Below are 23,742 nucleotides of genomic sequence, written 5' to 3'. Positions count from 1 at the left end.
AGCGACCTATGTGCGATCTCGGCTAATCTTATCTGTGATCTGGCATGTCACATCGCTAACGAGATCGCTAGTGATGTCGCATAGTGTAATGCACCCTATAGCCTATGATGTTCATTGAGTCACATGGGGTGTCTGTGCAAAATTTTGTGATTGTAAATGTGACGGTGCGGATTCCTTTAGCGGACATACACACATACACACACATACATACACTCAGATTTATATATTAGATATAATACATGTTTACATATGCAGAGGTGCATCCTAATAATCGTGGTTTATTCTGTGTATCAGCATGATTATGGTGATGCCCAATTTATATAGTTTTTTCTACATTTTTCTAAGTAAAAAAAATATAATAAATGAACAGCTGATAAACCAAGAAGTCAGATTTAGGCCAGGGCAGCACAGCAACCATGGATTGCCAGGCATTGCACACCTGAAGATTGCAGTATGGCAATGCTACATCCCAATATAATAAAAGTGTATGTGGCCTTATTACACCCCATGAATTGGTGCTTTTGTGACATAAGGGTACGGTTCCACTTGTGTTTTGCACAGATGTGTCTTGGCTCACACACCCTCATACAAGTCTATGGAGCATGTGAAACATCGCACTGCACTTGCATGTAATCCGAGTACAGTGCAATATACAAAGAGGCAGCGGAGATGGGGAGAAAATGCTCCCTCCCTATTTTCCGCACCTGTGATGCGATCGCATCAGTCGCATGGCACTCACAGTATAGGGTCATTAGCTATACGCTAGTGGAACCATATCCTTAGGCTGTGTGCACACGTTGTGTGTTTGCCGACCTTTTGCATGCAGATTTTTAGATATCTGTAGGGAAATCCTTCCTTATGCCAGCACATTCTACAAGAATCCTGACTTGCTGTGCATACATTCAGGATTTTGTCTTTGCAGATTTGGTTGCAGAAAAAATCTGAACCATGTTATTTCTTAGTGCGTTTTTGCAATTGAAAGCAATTAAACGCATTAAAAAAAATCATAAAAAACGTGGCAAATTGCAGGTGTTTGCAACATCGTTTTTTCTATACATACATTGAGACCATATCGAATACCCACATAATTAATTACCATATATTATTTTATAATCGATCCCATATCCAATGGGATAATGTATAATATGTGGGTTATCTGAACCATCAAAGACAATCGCAATACCAAGTAGAGAAACAAAAGAGGAGGCGATCAAACCATGTTGACAAGGCTACACGGTCGCTGTACGTGGCAGCCCTTCTTCTTTTATTAATATGCCATAAGTATGACTGATTATGATCAAGAGTGTGTCCGGATACTTATGATCTTTTATGGTGTTTTTACCTTCACTTGATCAATAACATTTTGCACATTTAATGGACTGTTTGATCGCCTCCTCTTTTGTTTCTCAACATCGTTTTTTCTGCCAGAAGATGCAGATCTGATTGCAGAATGTCTACCACCAAATCTTCAATGTGTGCACTTAGCCTTATGTAGCACCAATGGGGCAAGGGGTTAACCACTTACTCGTCACTGGGGTCTGGGGATGTCACGGGTGGCCTTACCCAGCTTCGTGGCCCTGAGGTGTACAATAAAAAAGGGGGGGGTGATGATGGAGGTTGATTTTGTGATGCCACCTGCGGTACGCGGCCAGGGAATAGCTGCTACTGCTGTCGCTGTCCTCCGGGGCTGATGGTCGTAGCAGTTAAAATGTTTCTGATCCCCACAGGTGTAGCGGGCTCCAGGGTGGATGATGAGGGAAGTAGTAATGGCGAGCGCCGAAGCGCGGGGCGCCAGCGTCAGCAAGGACAGGCAGACACAGTGTCTGCGGATTCAAGTTTTTTTCACTCACAGTCCTGGTTTACCTGGGAGATGCCGGTCACCGCCGTGATGGCCCCTGTCAATCCCGAGCAATTCGACGTCACCACAGGTTTTCCCACTGTGAGTCTTTTCTGGTCGGGATCCCTCCAATCCCGATGTAGGTGGAATATGGAACGAGCTTCGGGTGTTTCCTGCACTCTCCGCAGACCCTGGAATCCCGTGTAGTTGTGTGAACCCGGGCCGAGTAGCTTGCTCCAAGCCACGCGTCTCGCAGTGCTCCCAAAAGTGTGAACATAGAGAGAAAATGTGCCTGGACCGAAGTCCTGACTGTGCTCCTCACCCCAAGCTGTGCCTGGGACTAACTAACTTTGTGTGAAGATGCTCCTTCCTTTTCCCCATGTGGTGCCCTACCCCCAAGTGATTGTCCTAGTGACCGGGAAAGTCCCATGCTTCATGATGGCCACTCCCCTGTCTACCCCAGGCCATCCCCTCAGTGGGAAAGCACCTAACTGTGTTTGATGTGTGAATGTGAGAAACCTAAGCGATTAACCTCTCCTTACCTGGGATGAGTACTACATTATAACCCTAGAACGCATACTTGGGGCCTCGCAGGCCTGCTAGGTTACTTGTTTTCTATTGTAAATTTCTATGGTTGTGCGTTCTAGGGTTAAGGGAGATGCAGCACCCTGTGGCGACTGAAGCCTGAGGGGCGCCACACTTACACAACAAGAAATCTAAACCTGAAATTCTTCTTGCTACTTGTATATAAGTAACATGAGAGTCTCCATCTTGCTCAGTTGATAGGCTATGTGCCCACGTGTCGTATTTTCATGCAGTTACGCTGCGATCTGCACCACAGCGTAACTGCATGCGTCCTGCGTCCCCAGCACAATCTACGAAGATTGTGCCTAATCCATGCCCACGTGGCGTATTAGAACGCAGCGCTTCGACGTGTCACTTCTTTCGTGCGCTTTGCATGCAGCCCCCGCTCTGTCTATGGGAGAGGCTGCATCCAGAGAGCATGGAATCGGCTTTTCAGTACGGACTGTTTCTGCAGCGATTTGAATCGCACGTGTGCTGTTCAAATCGCTGCAGAAATGTCTGCAGGGACAGAACGCAACGTGGGCACATAGCCATACTCTGTGTTATGATGTAGCATTGCCATACTGAGATTTTGGCTGGTGGGTGTGGTCTGCCTCTGGATGGCACATTCCCTCCTGAGATACAGGTATCCCATTACATATCTGCTTCCCATGCCCCATACTAAGACCTAACAGGTCCTTTACAAATATCTATTTGTATATCTTTTGTAATTTGTATTATTCTAAAATACTCTTAATTCTCATTATCCAGCTAATTGCTAAATCGCTGATCTCACTGACTTCCCTGCAGCATTTATCACTCCACCTGGAACGGGACATTATCAGGGGGCAGTGCTGCAGTCACTTATCTCGGTTTCTTTCATTGCCATCTCCTGAAGTTGCCCTGAATTCATGTCGTTGATGGAGTGAAAACAGACGACACGGGGGGCAGTAATAGAAGCCAGGTGAATGACAGCACCGCCGCCCCACAGTATCTGTCACCACCCTCACACTGGCAGGACGTGAGTGCAGCCCAGCCTCCTGATGATGCCAGCCATCTAGATATAAAAATAAGATACTTTTTTACACGGTCCTTAAAATCAAATTTGATGCATCCATGAATTTTTTCAAGCTGCAGTAACTTGTTCAGATTATTATGACTGATTATCGTCATTTTAAAGTTTCTAGTGAATGCAGTTAATGTTTCATATCAGAATATTAGGCTGTAGGCATGAATCACTTGTAATCTTATTGATTTAATAGGGATCCAAAGTGTCCATAACAAATGTTGGCTTTTCAGGATTTTTTTTATAAACTGTCCAGAAAAATATAAAATCAAGTTGTCGACCCTGGATGAGGCCTCATTTAAAAATCCTCTCAAGCTAAACATCATAGGAAGTGAATAAAAAAAACACATTAAGGCTATGTGCGTACTTTGCAGTTCAATTCTGCAGCGTGTAAGTCACTGCGTGTGCGTCTCAGAACGCAGCCGAGAAAGCTGCGTTCTGAGACGCATTTAGCAGAATGCAAAGTGCGGACATTCCTGGAGAGAATTCATGCATTCTGGATGCTTTCTCTGCCATAGACAGAGTGGGAAAAGCATCCAGAACGCATATTTTTCACAGTGCGGTCCCACTTGGCTCTGCAGCATCCCCATAGACTTGCAGCAGAGCCGAGTGGGATCGCACTGTCACTGTCATGGCTGGCTGCGGGACAGTGCCACGCGATCAGAATGAACTCGGATGAACTTCACCCGACTTCATTGTGTTTGCCCGGCTCTGTGCGTGTGCCGCGGCTTGATTTGCGGTCACACGTGAAGGACTCACCTGTGATCGCAAATCCCCTGAGTGACTGCAGTGAGCCACGCGATCAGCTGTGCTTTCACTCAGGTTACTCGCGGCCACAGCTGCAGTCCTCCACCTGAGAGTGGTGGCCGCGAGTAATCTCAGTGACAGCACAGATGATCGCGCGACTCACTTCAGTTGCTGCATGGAGCTCACAGGAGCGGTGGTGTTCTACTGCCGCTCCTGTCAGATTCCGATGTAGCAGAGCTGGAAGCGTTGTGGGACCTTGCGTGGATTACGTCGGACCTGGAGGTGTTTTTGAGGGTTTAATAAAGTGGTGAAAGAGGGTGTTTGTTTGTCTTTCATTTCAAATAAATGATTTTTTGGATGTGTGTTTATTTACTTTAACTTTCAGGTTCATCATGGAAGGTATCTCGGGGAGACGCCTGCCATGATTAACCTAGGACTTAGTGGCAGCTAGGGGCTGCTGCCATTAACTCCTTATTACCCTGTTTGCCAGCGCACCAGGGCAATTCGGGATGAGCTGGGGGGGCTCCCCATAGCGTGGAGCTCCCCATCCTGAGAATACCAGCCTTCAGCCGTGTGGCTTTACCCTGGCTGGTATCCAAATGGGGGGACCGCACGTCGTTTTTTTTCCCTTTATTTATTTATTTCTTTTTTTTACTGCTCGATATAGACGGCTGTGATTGGTTGCAGTGAGACAGCTGTCACTCAGCGTGGGGGCGTGTCTGACTGCAACCAATTATAGGCGCCGGTGGGCGAGGGAAGCAGGGAATACGTGATGGATTAATGAGCGGCCGGCATTTTAAAAAGAGAAGTCGCCACAGTGTGACAGCCATGCAGCGCCGCGCCCGTGATCGTGGATCGGTGAGTATGAGAGAGGGGGTGGGAGGGAGAGACCGACATGGACAGAAAGAGAGATAGAGATAGAGAGAGAGACCGACCGACCGACCGAGAGAGAAAGACGAAAGACCTGCCTTTGTTATGTTAAATAAAAACATGTGGATCGCAATAATAATGCAATGGAAGCGCACTGCTCAACATTTTGGCAGCGATTTTCTACAACTCATTGATTTCAATGGGTGTAGAACGCAGCCAAAATGGCAAAAACAACTGACATGCTGCTTCTTTGAACGCATGTTTTTTGCCCAAAATTATGCAAATTAAACGCAGCGTTTGGAAACGCAAAGTGCGGACAAGAAATTCACATGACTTAGGAACGTCTGACTGACGGCCCTAACTTGCCGTTCTGACCCAAACCAGTTATCCACCTTTCACCACTTTTCCACTAAAATAAGACACAGACTGCGTGACATTGGATGTAAAGGCCACAGCAGCCTCGTTTATTAACACCAAAATAATCAATAACATTTTATTCATAAATATAGTAAATAACTCCATAAGCATAACCACCAGCAAAGGAGGGGGGGTAAGTGAAGAGTCCCTTTGTCCATGATTGCAACACCAGCTCCACCATGTGCCCTCAGCCGCACCACACCGACTCGAGGACACCCAGCCGAGTGTTGCTCCACCATGTGCCCTCAGCCGCACCACACCGGCTCGAGGACACCCAGCACATTAACATGCCCTGCTGTGACCCAGCACAGCAGGGTCCCACGTTAACATGTCCCGCTGTGACCGAGCACAGCAGGGACCCACCAACCATACCATTGCACACCAGGGGTAACCCGCTCCTGCACTGGGTTCCCCCCCGCTCTTTGTGCAATCCACCGACTTCAAATACCCCCCTCCTTTCCGCCGACTGCTGCGACAAGGTCGATCCTCCTCGTCTCTCCATGACGATCGCCAGGAATCCAAAAATAGGGCGGGTGGGCGGGACAATTCAAGACGTCTTCCAGGTAGTGAATGACCTCCCACCTCCCAATCTAGCCCTGTATATACTCCCCTACACTAGCAACCCCCTGACCAATTACATGGCCCCATAGCCCTATAACTCCACCTCCCACTTTTCCCGCACAAAATACCCTGTACCTTAACCCCTTGCTAACCCTCAGGCCTAGCATCCCTCCTCAGTCATGTTGCCCTCCCTTGAGCCCTTTCAGGGCAGGCGTCCGGGCTTTTCTTGACTTAGGAACGTCTGACTGACGGCCCTAACTTGCCGTTCTGACCCAAACCAGTTATCCACCTTTCACCACTTTTCCACTAAAATAAGACACAGACTGCGTGACATTGGATGTAAAGGCCACAGCAGCCTCGTTTATTAACACCAAAATAATCAATAACATTTTATTCATAAATATAGTAAATAACTCCATAAGCATAACCACCAGCAAAGGAGGGGGGGTAAGTGAAGAGTCCCTTTGTCCAGGATTGCAACACCAGCTCCACCATGTGCCCTCAGCCGCACCACACCGACTCGAGGACACCCAGCCGAGTGTTGCTCCACCATGTGCCCTCAGCCGCACCACACCGGCTCGAGGACACCCAGCACATTAACATGCCCTGCTGTGACCCAGCACAGCAGGGTCCCACGTTAACATGTCCCGCTGTGACCGAGCACAGCAGGGACCCACCAACCATACCATTGCACACCAGGGGTAACCCGCTCCTGCACTGGGTTCCCCCCCGCTCTTTGTGCAATCCACCGACTTCAAATACCCCCCTCCTTTCCGCCACAGCGAGCACGTATGACACCTTGTACGTGCGAGCCCCACCACCAAAACCCGACCCGAGCCGACTCCTCGGGTCGAGCAACCAATACTGCGGGACCAATGTCAATCCAGCAAAATGACCCCCCAATAGACTTTACGATGTCAACCTGCACCAAAACACCAATACAACAAGGTCAGCCGACCCAAGACCTGCAACTAGCCGACCACATCGTCCGATCCTATGTACCGCCTGCGCGACCAGTCCCCAACGAGCCACCAGAGCCGCCGCCCCCATCTCCCCGGAATAGGGGGCAAGCTTGGCCTCGTTGAGACAGCTACCCTGCAGGCGCCGCTGAAATTTACACATCCACTGATAATCAAACAAAGCCAACCATTATTGGTGTACCAGTACAACAAGGGCAGCCGCCCCAAGACCAGCAACTAGCCAACCACGCTGTCCGATCCTATGCACCGCCTGCGCGACCAGTCCCCAACGAGCCACCAGAGCCGCCGCCCCCATCTCTACGGAATAGGGGGGCAAGCTTGGCCTCGTTGAGACAGCTGCACTGCAGGCGCCGCTGAAATTTACACATCCACTGATAATTAAACAAAGCCAACCATTATTGGTGTACCAGTACAACAAGGGCAGCCGCCCCAAGACCAGAAACTAGCCAACCCCGCTGTCCGATCCTATGCACCGCCTGCGCGACCAGTCCCCAACGAGCCACCTGAGCCGCCGCCCCCATCTCCAAGGAATAAGGGGGCAAGATTGGCCTCGTTGAGACAGCTACACTGCAGGCGCCTCCAAATACATATCAGCTGGTAATTAAGCAAAGCCAACCTTTATAGTTGGAAACAAAACAACCTCTCCTGTTCCCCAACATCTGGCAGATCCTAAGACATACCAGATAATGAACCGCTAGACAGTCATGCCCCTGCGAACAACAACACGAGCACGCCACCCAGGCAGGAAGAAATGGCCCAGGGCAATCAAGCCCGATGTCACGGATCAAGCACCCCGGATGCCCCCCCAGCGACCACGTCTCCTCCACCCACGTGCGGTACCAAAACGCTGCTGTTCCCGTAAACTGTGTATTATCACACCGATCCTAGGAATTACCACCCAGTCCAATAGCCAAAACCATTCCACCCCAAAGACACAACAACACGGGACCAAAGACAGTCAAGCCGACCACCGGCCTGACGAAAAGACCTTAACTATATCCCACTGTGTAACCATACTCCCACCACCAGATGATTTCCCTAATTAAGTCAGCATACACCCTTCTGACCACCGCATCATGCTCAAAGCCCCGTAAAAGGGGGGGGGGGGCACATAAGCACAGTTAATCATTGGTATCTCCGTGTGCTTTGAACCTGGAAACACAACCCTACCGTTGCCACCCTCTCACCAAAAGCCAACTGCACACCACACCCCATCCCCGCTAAACTGCAGACTCAATACAACTCACAAAATGAGAGAACAGAAACTCCCCCTCGACCCGTAATCCAGGGAAACTCAAACACCATATTTCTCCGAAATTGCAGACCCCATAATCCAGGGCCAACCGTCAACGTTGCACCCACGAGTGTCTGGTGCCTCCTCGCCATTCAGCCCCAAAGCGCCGCAAAACAACCCCCAAACGGGGCACCGCCCCAGACAATTACCACGTCCTTAAACCATGAGAGCCAGTGCATACCGCACTGGCTACCCCACCCATCCAGCCCAACATTGCGGGAGGTAATGGCATAGTTGCGACCTACTCACACACTACTTCAAATACCTCACCCGCAGCTGCGCCGCACCACTGTGCACCCGTGATACCTGCCGGTCCCGACCAATATGTAAGACCAAAGGAACCGCCCGGCAATGTACTGCCGGGAGGGGCTGCACCACCGCGTGACAGCCCGCGAAACCCACAACAGGCCCCACAGTCTGTCCACATAATCAACAAATGAAGCAACACCCGCCAGCCGCACTACCTGGCTGGAAACTCCCGCAAGTCGCCAATAGGAGGCCCCCCCCGACACCAATAAGCCACACACTGGATCACCCAACGCAAATGTCACTTATTCCTTGCACCGACACATTACCCGAGCCCCCTACCCGGGGGGCACCAGGAAGAAACACACCAAGACGAACCATATACCCATAAGGCAAAGCCAAGTCAGCTGTACCCAAAAGAAACACCCCAAACCCATCGTAAACGAGAACCACCTACTCTTATTATAAACTCCTGTGGAGCTACTATCAACCGCCATAACGAATGCCGCCCAATACGGACTGCCAACGTTAAGCCGGCAACCCTACTAAGAACCGCATACCAATCCGCGTGTATAAAACTTGTTAAAACTGCCCCCGTGCAGGCACTGCCGGCAGACTCCCGTAATCTCCCCCTGAACCCCCAAACGGCACGTGAACCCACGAATTCAAGAAGCCAAACTGGACCACAAAACAGTAGCATGATATACACGGGAACCTGATAATGGCCCGTAACTGTACCTCAAACATAGGGCCCCACCTATACAAACCACACACATCGATTTATCCCACACATTCTAACTCTGCAAATACACTCTGGGCATGAAGAAACAGCTTAGCAAGCCCAGGTTGTCCCAGAAACAGAAAATAAGCACTCAACCATCCCGAATATTGGAATAATACCCAACTATGGGAACGAACCCGAACCATAGACCCCAATAACCGGCATTGCGCAACCATAAAACATCCAGCTCCACACAATACATGTACGAAAGATATCGGAAACAAACACTGAAAACCGATTACAGGCAAAGGCAACAAAATCATGATTTTTTTTTTTTTTTTTTTTTTTTTTTTTTTATTTATCGCCTCTTACTCCTGGCAATAGACGGCTAGCCTGGGCACCGCATACAGGTGACTGGTCAACTTCAAGACCCCCAGAAAGGTGTCGTCCACCGCCGCAAGGAAGAACAGATATCCAAAAACTGCTATCCCCATCATCTCGGCCTTAACATCTGGCCGCAACAAAACATGCCGCGCCCCAGTGGACCAGCCAAAATACCCCCAGTACTCACACAACACCAGTTGGAGAACCGGGCTAGCCCGATGCCCATAAAATTTAAAGCACCCCTCTTAAAACACAACCACCTCCCCCTTCACCTCTCAAATAGCACACACCCCATGCAACGCTCCAGAGTAAGACGCCGAATGTAAATGCGCCCCCGCATGCCGGGCCACCATGTCAGTGGACTACCATCAAACTCTTATCACATATTATGAACCGAGATATTCCTCTAGCTAAAAGACCCCCATGACCATTCCAGAAACCATGGAATTGCCGTGACCATGGCTATCCACAACCCATTTGTAAGTATTCGTATCCCTGCCTCAATCACCCAGAGAATGCAAGCGCCATTACGCCATCTAGAATAACAAAGTCGTCACCTATTAATAGACACCCTAGCATAGCAAGGCACCCGGGACCACGTAGCCACCACTCACACACAAAATTCAACGCCGTACTCAGGGTCCCCAACCTCCTGCCGAAACTTGCTGACAAACCAACTACCGCCCTAATGCACCCAAAATCATACCTATCGACACCCTTACCACCCACCATAATTCAAGCATTAATACAAGGTTTTAAGTGAGCCGTAACTTACTAGGCTGACTCCATGGGATCCCACGGAACAGCCGTCACATGTCCTCCGCGTCGAGCACCGCCATCTTCTCCACGGGTAAACGCAGGTTGCAGCCCTCCAGGGCCGCAACGCAACCGGCCGGACTGGCCGGCCAGCCGGGGACGCTTGTCAAGTAGTCACCGGCTCGGAGCCACAACTTAGGGGGGGGTGGTGCGCTCCAGCCGCACATCCGCCAGCTGGAACCCGTGCTGCCACCCAGCCGCTGACCAGACCCTACGCGGCCGCGCAGGCCGCACTCCTGGCATATCAGGCTGTTCCACCTAGATCCCTGGCAGTAGTAGCCGACCGAGATGCCAGGGGCATGTGACTGCGCCGCCAGACCCCGCACCGCGCCATGGGTCACGTGGCCGCGCCGCCCAGGTATCACGCTGACCCCCGCACCGTACTGATCTGAGGCTGTCAGGGCCAGTGATGTCACCTACCACTGCCCGCACCGCTGCTGGACGGTCGTCTGGGTCTGCGAAATCCTACCCGCATCCTGCTCTGCAGCCGCCGCCGATCGCTGCAGGATTCATCGCCGACACTTCCGGGTCAGCTGACACCAGCGCCGAAGCACGTGACCGCATCGCCAGACCACGTGACCGCGTCGGGTCACGTGGCCGCGACGCACGCGTCACCAGTGCGCGCCGCAACCCGGAAGTGGAGGAGAGGCCGGTCACGTCACACCGCCCCGCTGCCGACATCTGATGCAGGTCACTGCGACGTCTTCCACTGGGACCGCAAGTGACCGCGCCGCCGGCCCACGTAACCGCGCCGCCTGCCCACGTGTCACCGCCGACCCACGTGACACTGCCGACCCACGTGACACCGCCGACCCACGTGACCGCGGCGGGTCAGGCGAGCGCGGCGGGTCAGGCGAGCGCGGCGGGTCAGGCGAGCTCGGCGAGCAAGTGAGCGCGGCGGGCCACGCAGCCGCGACGCGCGCATCACACTGCGCCCCGCGAACCGGAAGTGGAGGGGAGGCCGGCCATGTCACTCACCGCCCCGCTGCCTTGATGCCCGTGGCCCGACTTCCGGCCCAGGCCCCCCTTTGTCCCGCTTCTTTAATCTGCCGCCGCTGCCGTGGGTCTTCTGCTGGGGCTCCTTCTCCGCCGTCGGGTCCTCGGCGGCGTCTCCGGGCTGAGGCGCTAAGGAAACCGCGGTCTTCACTGCCGCTTCGGAGGCAGGGGGGTCCCCATCTGCAGAGCCGCCGACTTCGCCGGGCCATCGCTGCAGCTGCTCCACCTCCTCTTCATCTGTACCCCGAAGCCCTCAATTTTCAGGATCCAAGCGAATCAGCAACAATTCAAGACGTCTTCCAGGTAGTGAATGACCTCCCACCTCCCAATCTAGCCCTGTATATACTCCCCTACACTAGCAACCCCCTGACCAATTACATGGCCCCATAGCCCTATAACTCCACCTCCCACTTTTCCCGCACAAAATACCCTGTACCTTAACCCCTTGCTAACCCTCAGGCCTAGCATCCCTCCTCAGTCATGTTGCCCTCCCTTGAGCCCTTTCAGGGCAGGCGTCCGGGCTTTTCTTTCTCCATAGACTTTAGAGGAAATTCAAAACGCATGCCTTTTGGCATGAAAACGCTGCAGTTCAAAACGGACCTAAAAAGCAGGTGGAAACGGAAAGTGCGCACATAGCCTTAGGGATTAGCTCGATACAGAGAATTGTAGGGTATTATATATTAAAGCACATGACAAAAATGCTTATGGTGTAAAAATAGATATTTTTAAAGGACATTTTAGGTATCTGACCACTCCTTTAAATAAATTGTGAAATCAGAAATAAGGCTATGTGCGCACGTTGCGTAAATACATGCAGTTACGCTGCGCTTTGTAGCGCAGCGTAACTGCATGCGTCCTGCGTCCCCTGCACAGTCTATGGAGATTGTGCAGGGGCCGTGCGCACGTGGCATTTTAGAGCGCAGCGCTTCGGCTACTGCCGAAGCGCTGCGTAAAAAGAAGTGACATGTCACTTCTTCCGTGCGCTTTGCCGGCAGCTCCTGCTCTGTCTATGGCAGGAGCTGCAGGCAGAGCGCATGGAATCGGCTTCACTACGGACATTTCTGCAGCGATTTAGAGCGCACATGTGCTCTTCAGATCGCTGCAGAAATTTCTGCAGTGAACTGTACGCAACGTGCGCACATAGCCTAACTCTAAAGCGGGCTTTACACGCTACGATATTGCTAGCAATTGCGATATCGTAGCGATATCGTACGCAAAAGCACCCGCTCCCGTCGTGCATGCGATTTCGTATGATCGCTGCTGTAGCGAACATTATTGCTATGGCAGCGTCACACGCACTTACCTGGTCGACGGCGTCGCTGTGACTGCTGAACAATCCCTCCCTCAAGGGGGAAGGACGTTCGGCATCACAGCGACGTCACCCCGACATCACTAAGCAGCCGGCCAATCAAAGCGGAGGGGCGGAGGCAGGTAAGGAGACGTTCCTCGCTCCTGCGGTGTCACACACAGCAATGTGTGCTGCCGCAGAAGCGACGAACAACATCGATAATCAATCATCACTGATTATTGGTTTTTGGACGACCTCTCCATGGTGAACGATTTTCACCATTTTTGAGGTCGCTTAGGGTCGCTGGTACGTGTCACACGCTGCGATATCGTTAATTACGCCGGATGTGTGTCACTAACAACGTGACCCCGATGATAAAACATTAACGATATCGTAGCATGTAAAGCCCCCTTTAATCATAGGCTAATATTACTGAAGTTAGGCTCAACTTTTGAATACCTAAATTTGCTTATTCTGCATGGTCTGAATGCAGCAAAATCAGTTATCGACAGGGGCGCAAAGACCACGGTCGCAGAGGTCGCCATCGCAACCAGGTCCGGCAGGGTTAGGGGCCCGGTGCCCACCGTGCAGAGAAGCAGCCGTCTCCTCTCTGTGAGAGAGGAGCTGTGCTGTTCTGTGGCAGACCACGCAGCCGCTATTGGGCCTTTGAGTCAGCGGGGCCGATGTCATCTTATACATGACTATAGGTATCCATTATACATGGAGAGGAGTATGGGGCTGCATAATGCAATATGAAGGACACCTTATATATGGACTATAGGGGTGCATTATACATGGAGGACTATGGGGCTGTATAATACAATATGAAGGTCTATGGGGCTGCATTATAATATATGGAGGTCTATGGGGGCTATCTTATCCATGGACTATGGGGGTGCATTATAAAACATGGAGGACTATGTGTGTGCATTATAATAATTGGAGGGCTATGAGGGCTACTTTATACATGGAATACAATGGGAAATACATTATAATACCTGCAGGACTTTGGGGGTGCATTCTAATATATTAAGGGTTATGTGGGACCCTTTATACTATATGAGAGGCTATGTGGAGGCCATTATTGTATTTGGAGAACTACGCTGCTCAAAAAATTAAAGGGAACACTCAAATAACACATCCTAGATCTGAATGAATGAAATATTCTCATTGAATACTTTGTTCTGTACAAAGTTGAATGTGCTGACAACAAAATCACACAAAAATAATCAATTAAAATCAACTATTTTAACCAATGGACGCCTGGATTTGAAGACACACAAAAAATGAAAGTGGAAACAAGTCAAAATGAAAATCAAAACAAGACAAAACAAAAACAAAATTCAAGAGGAAACAAGTTAAAATGAGGCTCAGTATTGTGTGTGGCCTCCATGTGCCTGTATGACCTCCCTACAACACCTGGGCATGCTCTTGATGAGGTTGCGGATGGTCTCCTGAGGGATCTCCTCCCAGACCTGGACTAAAGTATCTGCCAACTCTTTGACAGTCTGTGGTGCAACATGACGTTGGTGGATGGAGTGAGACATGATGTCCCAGATGTGCTCAATCGGATTCAGGTCTGGGGAACGGGTGGGCCAGTCCATAGCTTCAATGCCTTCATCTTGCAGGAACTGCTAACACACTACAGCCACATGAGGTCTGGCATTGTCCTGCATTAGGAGGAACTGAGGGCCAACCGCACCAGCACATGGTCTCACAAAGGGTCTGAGGATCTCATCTCGGTACCTAATAGCAATCATGCTATCTCTGGCAAGCACATGGAAGGCTGTGCGACTCTCCAAAGAAATACCACCCCACACCATTACTGACCCACTGCCAAAGTCATGCTAAAGGATGTTGCAGGCAGCAGATCGCTCTCTACCGCGTCTCCAGACTCTGTCACGTCTGTCACATGTGCTGAGTGTGAACCTGCTTTCATCTGTGAAGAGCACAGGGCACCAGTGGCGAATTTGCCAATCCTGGTGTTTTGTGGCAAATGCTAAGCGTCCTGCACAGTGTTGGGCAGTGACCACAACCCCCATCTATGGATGTCAGGTTGTAAATAATATAAAAAAGCTTAGACTCACTTTACCCCATTCCCCTGGTGAACAGTGCTGTACCCTATCTCATTTGCGGTCTGTATCCTAATGCAGGCGGCGTGCTGTTGTGCTCTTTATGAGGTTAACCTTTGATGGGGTGTATAGCCTGGAGCAGCCTGCAGTCAGTCAGACTGAGTAGTGGATTTTGATTGATTGTAATGTCATCCACATCCTGGAGATGCGGACATCTTTATAAGGATTGTGAAACCAAGCAGCCCACTCAAGGTCCGATTCAACTGGCATTTGCCAGTTTTCACCGATGAAGGGCAGCTAATGAAGAAGAAAAGGCATGGAGGACATTATTCCGCTGTGCTGAGCAATGTCAGTCATAAGCTAATGGCTAGAAAACTACAGCACCACAGGTTTCTGTGCTTGTATGTAGCTCTGATCTCTCTCCTTCTCCCTCTCTTCTCTCTCTTCATAGACTTCAATAGGCTGTGTAACCTGACACCTCACTGACTTTTCTTGAGCAAGACAAACTTGAGCTACTTTCTTCTGATTGGCGTTTAGGTGGAAGGTGATAAGTGGAGAAAGAACCAGATTTTGAGATGATATATTACAGAGTTTCTTATATTTACTTGTGCTCTTGATTTATGCAAAGATTATTGAAAGTGCAGTTACCGTTTAGTTTCACTCACACTAGCATATAACTCGGGCGAGTGCAATGTAAAGGCCCCGTTACACGCAATGACGTATTTAACGATATGTCGTCAGGGTCACGAAATTCGTGACGCACATCCGGCGTTGTTAGCAATGTCGTTGCATGTGACACCTACGAGCGATCGCTAACGATCAGAAATACTCACCACATTGTTGATTGCTGACACGTCGTTCATTTTCAAAATATCGTTGCTCATTCTGGACGCAGGTTGTTCGTCGTTCCTGAGGCAACACACATCGCTATGTGTGACATCCCGGGAACAACGAACAACAGCGTTCCTGTGTCCTCCGGCAACGAGGTGGGAGTGAAGTTAATGCGGCTGCTCTCCGCCCCTCCGCTTCTATTGGTGGCCCGCTGCGTGACGTCGCTGTGACGCTGCACGAACCTCCCCCTTCAAAAAGAGGTTGTTCGCCGGCCACTGCGACGTCGTTAGGAAGGTAAGTCTGTTTGACGCGTCCTAGTGATATTGTTTGCCACGGGCAGCAATTTGCACATGATGCACGCACAACGGGGGCGGGGGCGATCGCTAGCGACATCGCTGCATGTAAAGCAGCCTTAAGAATAAAGGATTGCACCAGATCCACGTCATTCAATGAGGCAGTGCAGATCTGCGATTTGTTTCTCAGCTGTATTTGGTCTGAGGAAAACAATTGCAGCATGCTGCTAGTGAACGAGTAAATGGGGGATACTCACCTATTCAAGTCTATGGGTGCGAAAAGAATTGAATGCCACACAGGTCATGTATATATTGTCTATTTTTTAGGCATACTTTACCATTCTGTAGCATAGTACATTGTAAATGGTTCTGGAAATGATTGTAAATGAATAACAGCTGCTAAGAAAAAAAATGGACAGCACACGGACAACACACGCATGCCAAGAGAGAAAAAAAATTGTCCTACATTTCTGGTTGACATTCTATACACTAGTGTAAGTGTACTCTTAGGATGGTGTCACACTTGCGAATGACTTGTGCGTGACACGAGGGAGAATCAAGTCGCATAACTCCGTCTCGGTCTCCGGGCAAGAGCGTGTAGCTGCATAGAAATACATGCAGCTGTATGCTCCCATCTGGAGAGCGGCAGGTCGAGCCAGGTGATACAATTCGACTCTTGCACGAGTCACTCACAAGTGTGCCTATATCTGACTCTCTCACAATATATAATGTACAGGCAGATAGTGAGTCCTCGGCACGCAAAGAATAAGCTGTAGCAGGATTGCAGTTGCTGCAGAGCACACAACAATCCATCCTACATCTCTTTTTAACCAATTACATCCAGTATGATGATATCACTTTACCCCATTGTGTTTACATGCTGCACATTACGAATATCCCAGCACACAATAGTGGCATCTCCCAGCAGAGAAACAAGAAGTCTCACAAAGCTGTCAAATAGTGACACAAAAGAGTCCTCACTTATGCCGAATTTAGCCTCTCTTTTTTAAGGGGGCAGTACTGTTATCACTAAATTTGAAATACATTGTTAGTTTTACTAAACACATATTTTGGAGAAAAATTTTATATTTTGACCTTTTAATGCATCGTGATATTTTCCTTGAGCTTATAGTTCCTCTGTAGCACTCAACATGCTAAGACCCTTAATTGAACTTTTTCAATCCATATTTATAGTTATCATCTTACTTGTTGACCTGGGTAGATCCATGTAAATTCTACTTCTACGTGTGGTTCACCCAGGACTGTGCAGAAGATACTGAAGTCACCTCCACTTTGAACCTTGTTGGCTGAGGCTGTAATAGTTGCAGAGGGTGGGCCACTGGGAACTTAAGGAAGCATAAAAAAAATCACGTAATATATATTAGGGCTCAAAAATATAACTTAATTGTTAATTTTAACAAACAATCCATTTGCCAGAGCCTATGTTAAATGTATTGTATTTTCAGTCTCTAGCTTTTTTTTTTTGCCAGAAACTAGAAAATTATTTATGCCATTTTGTAGTTTAAGAGGCTAAATCAAGTTACTGCTTATAAAGAAAGGGCACATAGCCGTATGGACAGGTACAAGTGCATCTCAATAAATTAGAATATCATCAAAAAGTTAATTTATTTCAGTACTTCAATACAAAAAGTGAAACACATAAATTACAGAGAGTCATTACACACAAAGTGATCTATTTCTATATATTCTATATATTATATAGTAATTACACACAGAGGGATCTATTCCAAGTGTTTATTCCTATTAATGTTGATGATTATGGCTTAGCCAATGAAAACCCAAAAGTCATTATCTCAGAATATTATATAAGACCAACTGAAAAAAATTATTTTAAACTCAGAAATGTTGGCGCCTACTGAAAAGTCTGTACAGTAAATGCCTCAATACTTGGTCGGGGCTCCTTTTACATGAATTACTGCATCAATGCAGCGTGGCATGGAGGCGATCAGCCTGTGGCACTGCTGAGGTGTTATGGAAGCCCAGGTTGCTTTGATAGCAGCCTTCAGCTCGTCTGCATTGTTGGGTCTGGGGTCTCTCATCTTCATCTTGACAATACACCATATATTCTCAATGGGCTATAGTGCTATAGTTCAGGTGAGTTTGCTGACCAATCAAGCACAGTGATACTGTGGTTATTAAACCAGGTATGGGTACTTTTGGCAGTGAGGACAGGTGCCAAGTCCTGCTGGAAAATGAAATTTCCAAAATGTTTGTCGGCAGAGGGAAGCATCAAGTGCTCTAAAATTCCTGGTAGATGGCTGCATTGACTTTGTTCTTGATAAAACACAGTGGACCTATACCAGCAGATGACATGGCTCCCCAAACCATCACTGATTGTGGAAACTTCACACTAGACCTCAAGCAGCTTGGATTGTGGCCTCTCCACTCTTCCTCCAGACTCTAGGACCTTGATTTCCAAATGAAATGCAAAATTTACTTTCATCTGAAATCAACACCTTGGACCACTAAGCAACAAACAGTCCAGTTGTTTTTCTCCTTGACCCGCGTAAGACGCTTCTGGCGTTGTCTATTGGTCATGAGTGGTTTGACACAAGGAATGCGATAGTTTTAGCCCATGTCCTGGATACATCTGTGTGTGGTAGCTCTTGATGCACTGACTCCAGCAGCAGCCCACTCCTTGTGAATCTTCCCCAAATTTTTGAATGGCTTGTTCTTAACAATCCTATCAAAGCTGCAATTATCCCAGTTGCTTGTTCACCTTTTCTACCACACTTTTTCCTTCCACTCAACTTTCCATTAATATGCTTGGATACAGCACTTTGTGAACAACCAACATCTTTAGCAATGACCTTTTGTGGCTTACCCTGCTTGTGGAGTATATCAATGACTGCCTTCTGGACATCTGTCAAGACAGCAGTCTTCCCCATGATTGTGTAGCCTACTGAACCAGACTAAGGGACCATATTAAAAGCTTAGGAAGCCTTTGCAGGTATTTTGTGGTAATTATTCTAATTTTCTGAGAAAATGACTTATGGCTTTTCATTGGCTGTAAGCTATAATCATCAACATTAACAGAAATAAACACTTGAAATAGATCACTCTGTTTGTAATGACTATATAATATATGCGCTTCCTTCTTGTATTGAATTACAGAAATAAATTAACTTTTTGATATTCTAATTTATTTAGATGCACTTGTACATATATACATACAAAAACTTGTTCCTTACTTGATGCAATATTTTAGCACATTGTCGTCAATAGTGGGTTTTTGGTTTTTTTTTGTTAAGGAAGACTAATTCAGTTTGTGCCATTTTTATCTATTCTGCATAAAAGGATTTGCCCAAGACAGACATTTTTCACAAGATAGGTAATAATCTTCTGATCTGCCGGGCTCAAACCGATGGGGCAGTCAAAGCCTCTTAGTAAATTTGTCCTGTCCTTCTTATCACAGCAAATCATACAGCAGAACAGCATAACAACATCTAAGTTATAATGCGATTTTAATTATTGACTAAAGTATTATCTTTACTTATACCTTCCACATAGAGGAGCTGGTATTTAATGGATATCTGTGGGGCTCCTCTGGCCTCTGCCCGGCAGTACACCACTCCACTTTGGTTGGAACTGGGATGCTGGTAGACAAACCCTTTCTTTACATCGTAGATTAGGTCTCTGCCATCAGTTTTTATTTCTTCAGCCGGAAACTCTCTGTGTAGGGTGACTTTAGCAGACGCAGTGGTCACACGACATGGTATAACAGCTGGTTTATCTGGATTCATGTAGACAATCTCAAAATAACTTGGAGATGGTACGAAGAGTTCACCTTTATCTGCAACAGAAGGGAATTTCATTTTAATGTTATTTTATCTGGAAAGTCTGGCTCCAATGTTCTTTGATGTTATATCCTGTATTGTAAGATCAAATATATAAATGATAATCTATAGCCTCCAGATGAACATGGACTTTGTAAGTAATTGTCATTTCTTTTTTTTATTGTGGCCTCTGCAAAAAGAACAAAAAACAAACAAAAAAACAAAGAAAAAAACCTAAGAATATTTTTTACCAAGTAAATAGATTGAAGTATTGTTAGTACCAATTGTATCTAAAAAGCTCCTCTTTCTCATAGGCTTGAAGATAGTAGAGGTTTCTCTTTCCCCTCTGTTAGTTACAAGCCGGCTGGCAACCTCCTTTAATTACTATGTTTGATCCATTTTCATTTGAAAAACATATTTTTATTTATCTAGACAATAGCTTTAATACCAAAAAAATGTCACTGCTGATTCTACACCATATTTTCTTGCCGATCCACAACAAAATCCGTAAGTATTACTTTCAGATTCTGTTGTGGATTTCAGCCTCTGTATTGAAAATCCTCAAAAAGAATTGACATTTGTAGTTCAATGAGTTTTTGTTTAGTTATTAACAAATATCTCTTACCATTGTATAGAAAACATGGAGAAAAATTACATGAAGAGTTGCAGTACAGGAATAGAGATTTCCAATTCTACTAGTAATGTGTCTCCCAGGGTTATGAGGCACTCGGCCCCGGGCGGTGTATAACTGGAGAATGTTACTTTGGTGGCCGTTGCCCGGTTCCGTACCCTGGGTGCTTTTTGAAAAGGAATATTTACAGGGGATTGTTGAATAAAGTTTATACGTGACGCCACTTGCGGTTTTGCGGCTATAGAGATGGAGCTACCGCTGCACAATGTTCACTATTGGGGCTGGTGTTAGTGGCATCCTTGATGTAAGGCCCTCCGCAAGCAGGGCCAAGCCCCAGAGGATAGGTGTTGCAGGTGTGTGTTGAAAGAAGGTAGGCCACAACAGGAGTTCGGTGTAACTGGTTCTTTTTACTCACTGCAAGCTGGTAACTGGTCACCCGAGGCTGGCTGGTCTTAACCGCAGGTCCCCTTAGTCCCTGTGCCGGTTTAGTGACCTAGTGGCTTCTATCCCCTGCACCTGTCTTTGGTTGGTAGGTCCCCACGGCATACAGCGGCTGGGGGTCCTCTCCTGGTTGTCTTCTTCAGCAGTCCGTATGACGGTAGCGTGAATCCTGTGGGCTTGGAGTCTCTGGTCCTGTCCCCGGTTCTCCTTTTGCTACTGAGTCCCGAAGGTCAGTGAGGTCCTTGATGGTCCCCTCAATGTGCAGATTTTATCAGGTCTGCATGGAGCTTTTGCCTGACCTAGGATTCTGTACCCCGTTGGTGCATAGTTCCGGGAGTACTCAACCGGCAACTAACCCTCTGGGCCCTCAGGTCACTATTCACTTCAGTCAGTCCATCTGCTCACTTTCATTTCCTACGACACACTCTCCTCCACTACCACCATTACTGTGTCTCCTCTCACTGTCTTACTCTCAACTGTCTGCCCCTCCCACCTGGTTGTCTAGTGGACTGGAGTGGCTCCACCTCTAGGCGACCATCGATTGGTCCAACCCTAGCCTTGTACCATTCTATGGGGGATAATTGGGGAAAAATAGGGAGTTCCTGGAGTGTTTGTGTGTTACCGGCATGGGTTTTCTGGGTCCCTAGGGGGTAGGCCCTACATCCTGGTGGGGATGCAGTACCTTGTAGCTCCCTGAAGGCTAGAGTAACACTGTTCATTATTCAGTACTATATGATATAAAATGATATAACAAATAGAAAACTATAGTCTGAACAATGGCAAATTATTATTATTATTAATAATATTTATTTATAGAGCACCATTAATTCCATAGTGCTGTACATGAGAAGGGGTTACATACAGAATTCATATACAAGTTACAATAGACAGACTGGTACAGAGGGAAGAGGACCCTGCCCTCGCGAGCTTACATTCTATATCAAAGAGATTAAAGAGGTTAGGGGGTAGGGAAGAAGAACATATAACATAAAACATAAAGAAGGGACACAATAGGGAAGACAGTAGGAAAAGAAAGGTACCAGCTCAAGTACAGTGGCATGCAAATGTGGCACCCTGGACAAGCCAGGATGTCACAGGTACTGCAAAAACACACCCCACACCCCGGTTAGGCCGGTTTCACACATCCGGCTTTTTGCCATTTTGCCGGATGCGGCGCTCTCCCATACAGTTAATACAGTACAATGACAGCGCAACAAGCGCCGGTCACATGCTGTCATGTGACCGGCGCAAGTGACCCGGAAGTTACAGCGCTGTCATTGTACTGTATTAACTGTACGGGAGAGCGCCGCATCCGGCAAAACGGCAAAAAGCCGGATGTGTGAAACCGGCCTTAGGCACATCAGTCACACACACAAATCCTTGTTGCCTCTCTCCAGGGGCTGATGTCCACACCAGGTGGGGTGGAGCCAAGCGGTTGGCTCCACCCACCGAGGAGTTCACAGTCCTGGAGGCGGGAAAGGACGTAGTTGAGTTAGGGAGAGTGAAGTGGAAGGAGTGAAGTGGTAGTTGAGGAGCAGACTGACCGTGTCCGGGTACGTGGCCCGGGCACATACAGCAAGGTTGGCAGACGGTGGTGACCGTCTGCAGGAGAGGCCGATTGACGCATAACCGTAAGGACCGGGGACGGGCGGTGGCGGAGCGAAGAGAAGCCAGCACCATTCGGCAGGGCCTACGGACCCCGACCAGGCTAGGAGTCGCCGCTAAACCGGTCAAGTCCGTCAGCGACGGGAACCTCCGGGGTTTCCCAGCAGCAAAGACCCAACTGAAGGCAACCGCTCAACCGTGAAGGGAAATACAGCTACCGCCACAGCTAGAGTTCCCAGGGCCAGAGCCTGCGTGCAAAAAGGGGCTCCTCTGGCAGATACACCGCTGGGGAGCGGGCTACCGTTGGGAAGCCATCGGGGCCGAAAACCATCACAGGTGCAGGGAGAGACAGTCACCGCCAACCTACCGGGAGTGACCACCGCAGCCGCCTGCGGGACCCGTCCATCCAGCCGTTTGTTTTACCTGAGACTCTGTGTACGTTATTGGCTGAGTGAGTACTACCGTGCCGTCTGGCACTGCACTGCCCCCGCGACCCTGCACCTCGCCAAACCCCGTCATCCATTTTCCAGTCACCATCACCGGGCCCCGGGACCACCAAAAACCCCCTACCCACGGAGGGGAGAGAAACATCTCGGCTGCTCCCTGTCATCGCTCCCGGGATCCCCGTCCAGAGCAGCGGTGGTGTCCCAATCTCACCACAACCGTGGGTGGCGTCACGGACTGACTTCCCAAACCCCAAAAACTATTCCCCTTTCACTCACGGGCGAGGAGCGCTGCTCAAGTTCCCGGATCCGGCCCACCGCTCGAGCCACCGAGCAGCAGCAGCAGCCGGACCCGAGCCGCGAGCGCGGTCGAGCAGCGCACCCCCCGCCCGCGACAACTTGGCGTCACGAACAGGATCTTACCGTTCTACCGCCTGGTAGAAGTGCGCCTTGTGTCCCGCCGGAGCTGTCTGGCCGAAAATTTTCAGAAGCCACCATCTTGGGCGCAAAAAGTTCCCCGCTCGAGCGTCTTCCCGAGCAGTGGAGGCGCGAAAGCCGAAGCTCCACCCCTGAAGAGGAGGTGCCGGAAAGAAACCAAGGGGGACGCGGATGGAGAGATGACGGCGTAATGGGGCTGGAGCGCGGGAGCACCCGCCACCGGAGCGTCTAAGCTCTGGAGGAGCAGAGGGGGAGTAGCCTTCGAAGACAGCGGCACGAATGAGCTCCCTGCCGGGACCGCTGCGTGGCTGGAATGAGAGCTGGGCCGGTTCTGCATGAAGGTCAGGGCGCAGAGCCTGCAGCAGCAGTTGGATTGGAGGGCGGAGATGCGCAGAATGGTCGCC

The 23,742-nt window shown here is 48.9% G+C and overlaps 1 protein-coding gene across 1 annotated transcript in view; it reads right to left on the bottom strand.

The window, feature by feature from the left end:
* PDGFRL (platelet derived growth factor receptor like) overlaps nt 1-23,742 on the bottom strand; it is a 324,941-nt gene that overhangs the window by 32,126 nt on the left and 269,073 nt on the right. Inside the window, exons 4-5 of the mRNA XM_075334434.1 lie at nt 19,504-19,797; nt 17,190-17,329 (exon numbers count right to left, since the gene is read on the bottom strand). Coding sequence (XP_075190549.1) covers nt 17,190-17,329; nt 19,504-19,797 — 434 coding nt within the window. The remainder of the gene's footprint in view (nt 1-17,189; nt 17,330-19,503; nt 19,798-23,742) is intronic.

The sequence above is a fragment of the Anomaloglossus baeobatrachus genome, chromosome 1, assembly GCF_048569485.1.
Source record: "Anomaloglossus baeobatrachus isolate aAnoBae1 chromosome 1, aAnoBae1.hap1, whole genome shotgun sequence".
NCBI classification, from domain to species: Eukaryota; Metazoa; Chordata; class Amphibia; order Anura; family Aromobatidae; genus Anomaloglossus; species Anomaloglossus baeobatrachus.
This window is presented reverse-complemented; position numbering and strand designations above follow the sequence as displayed.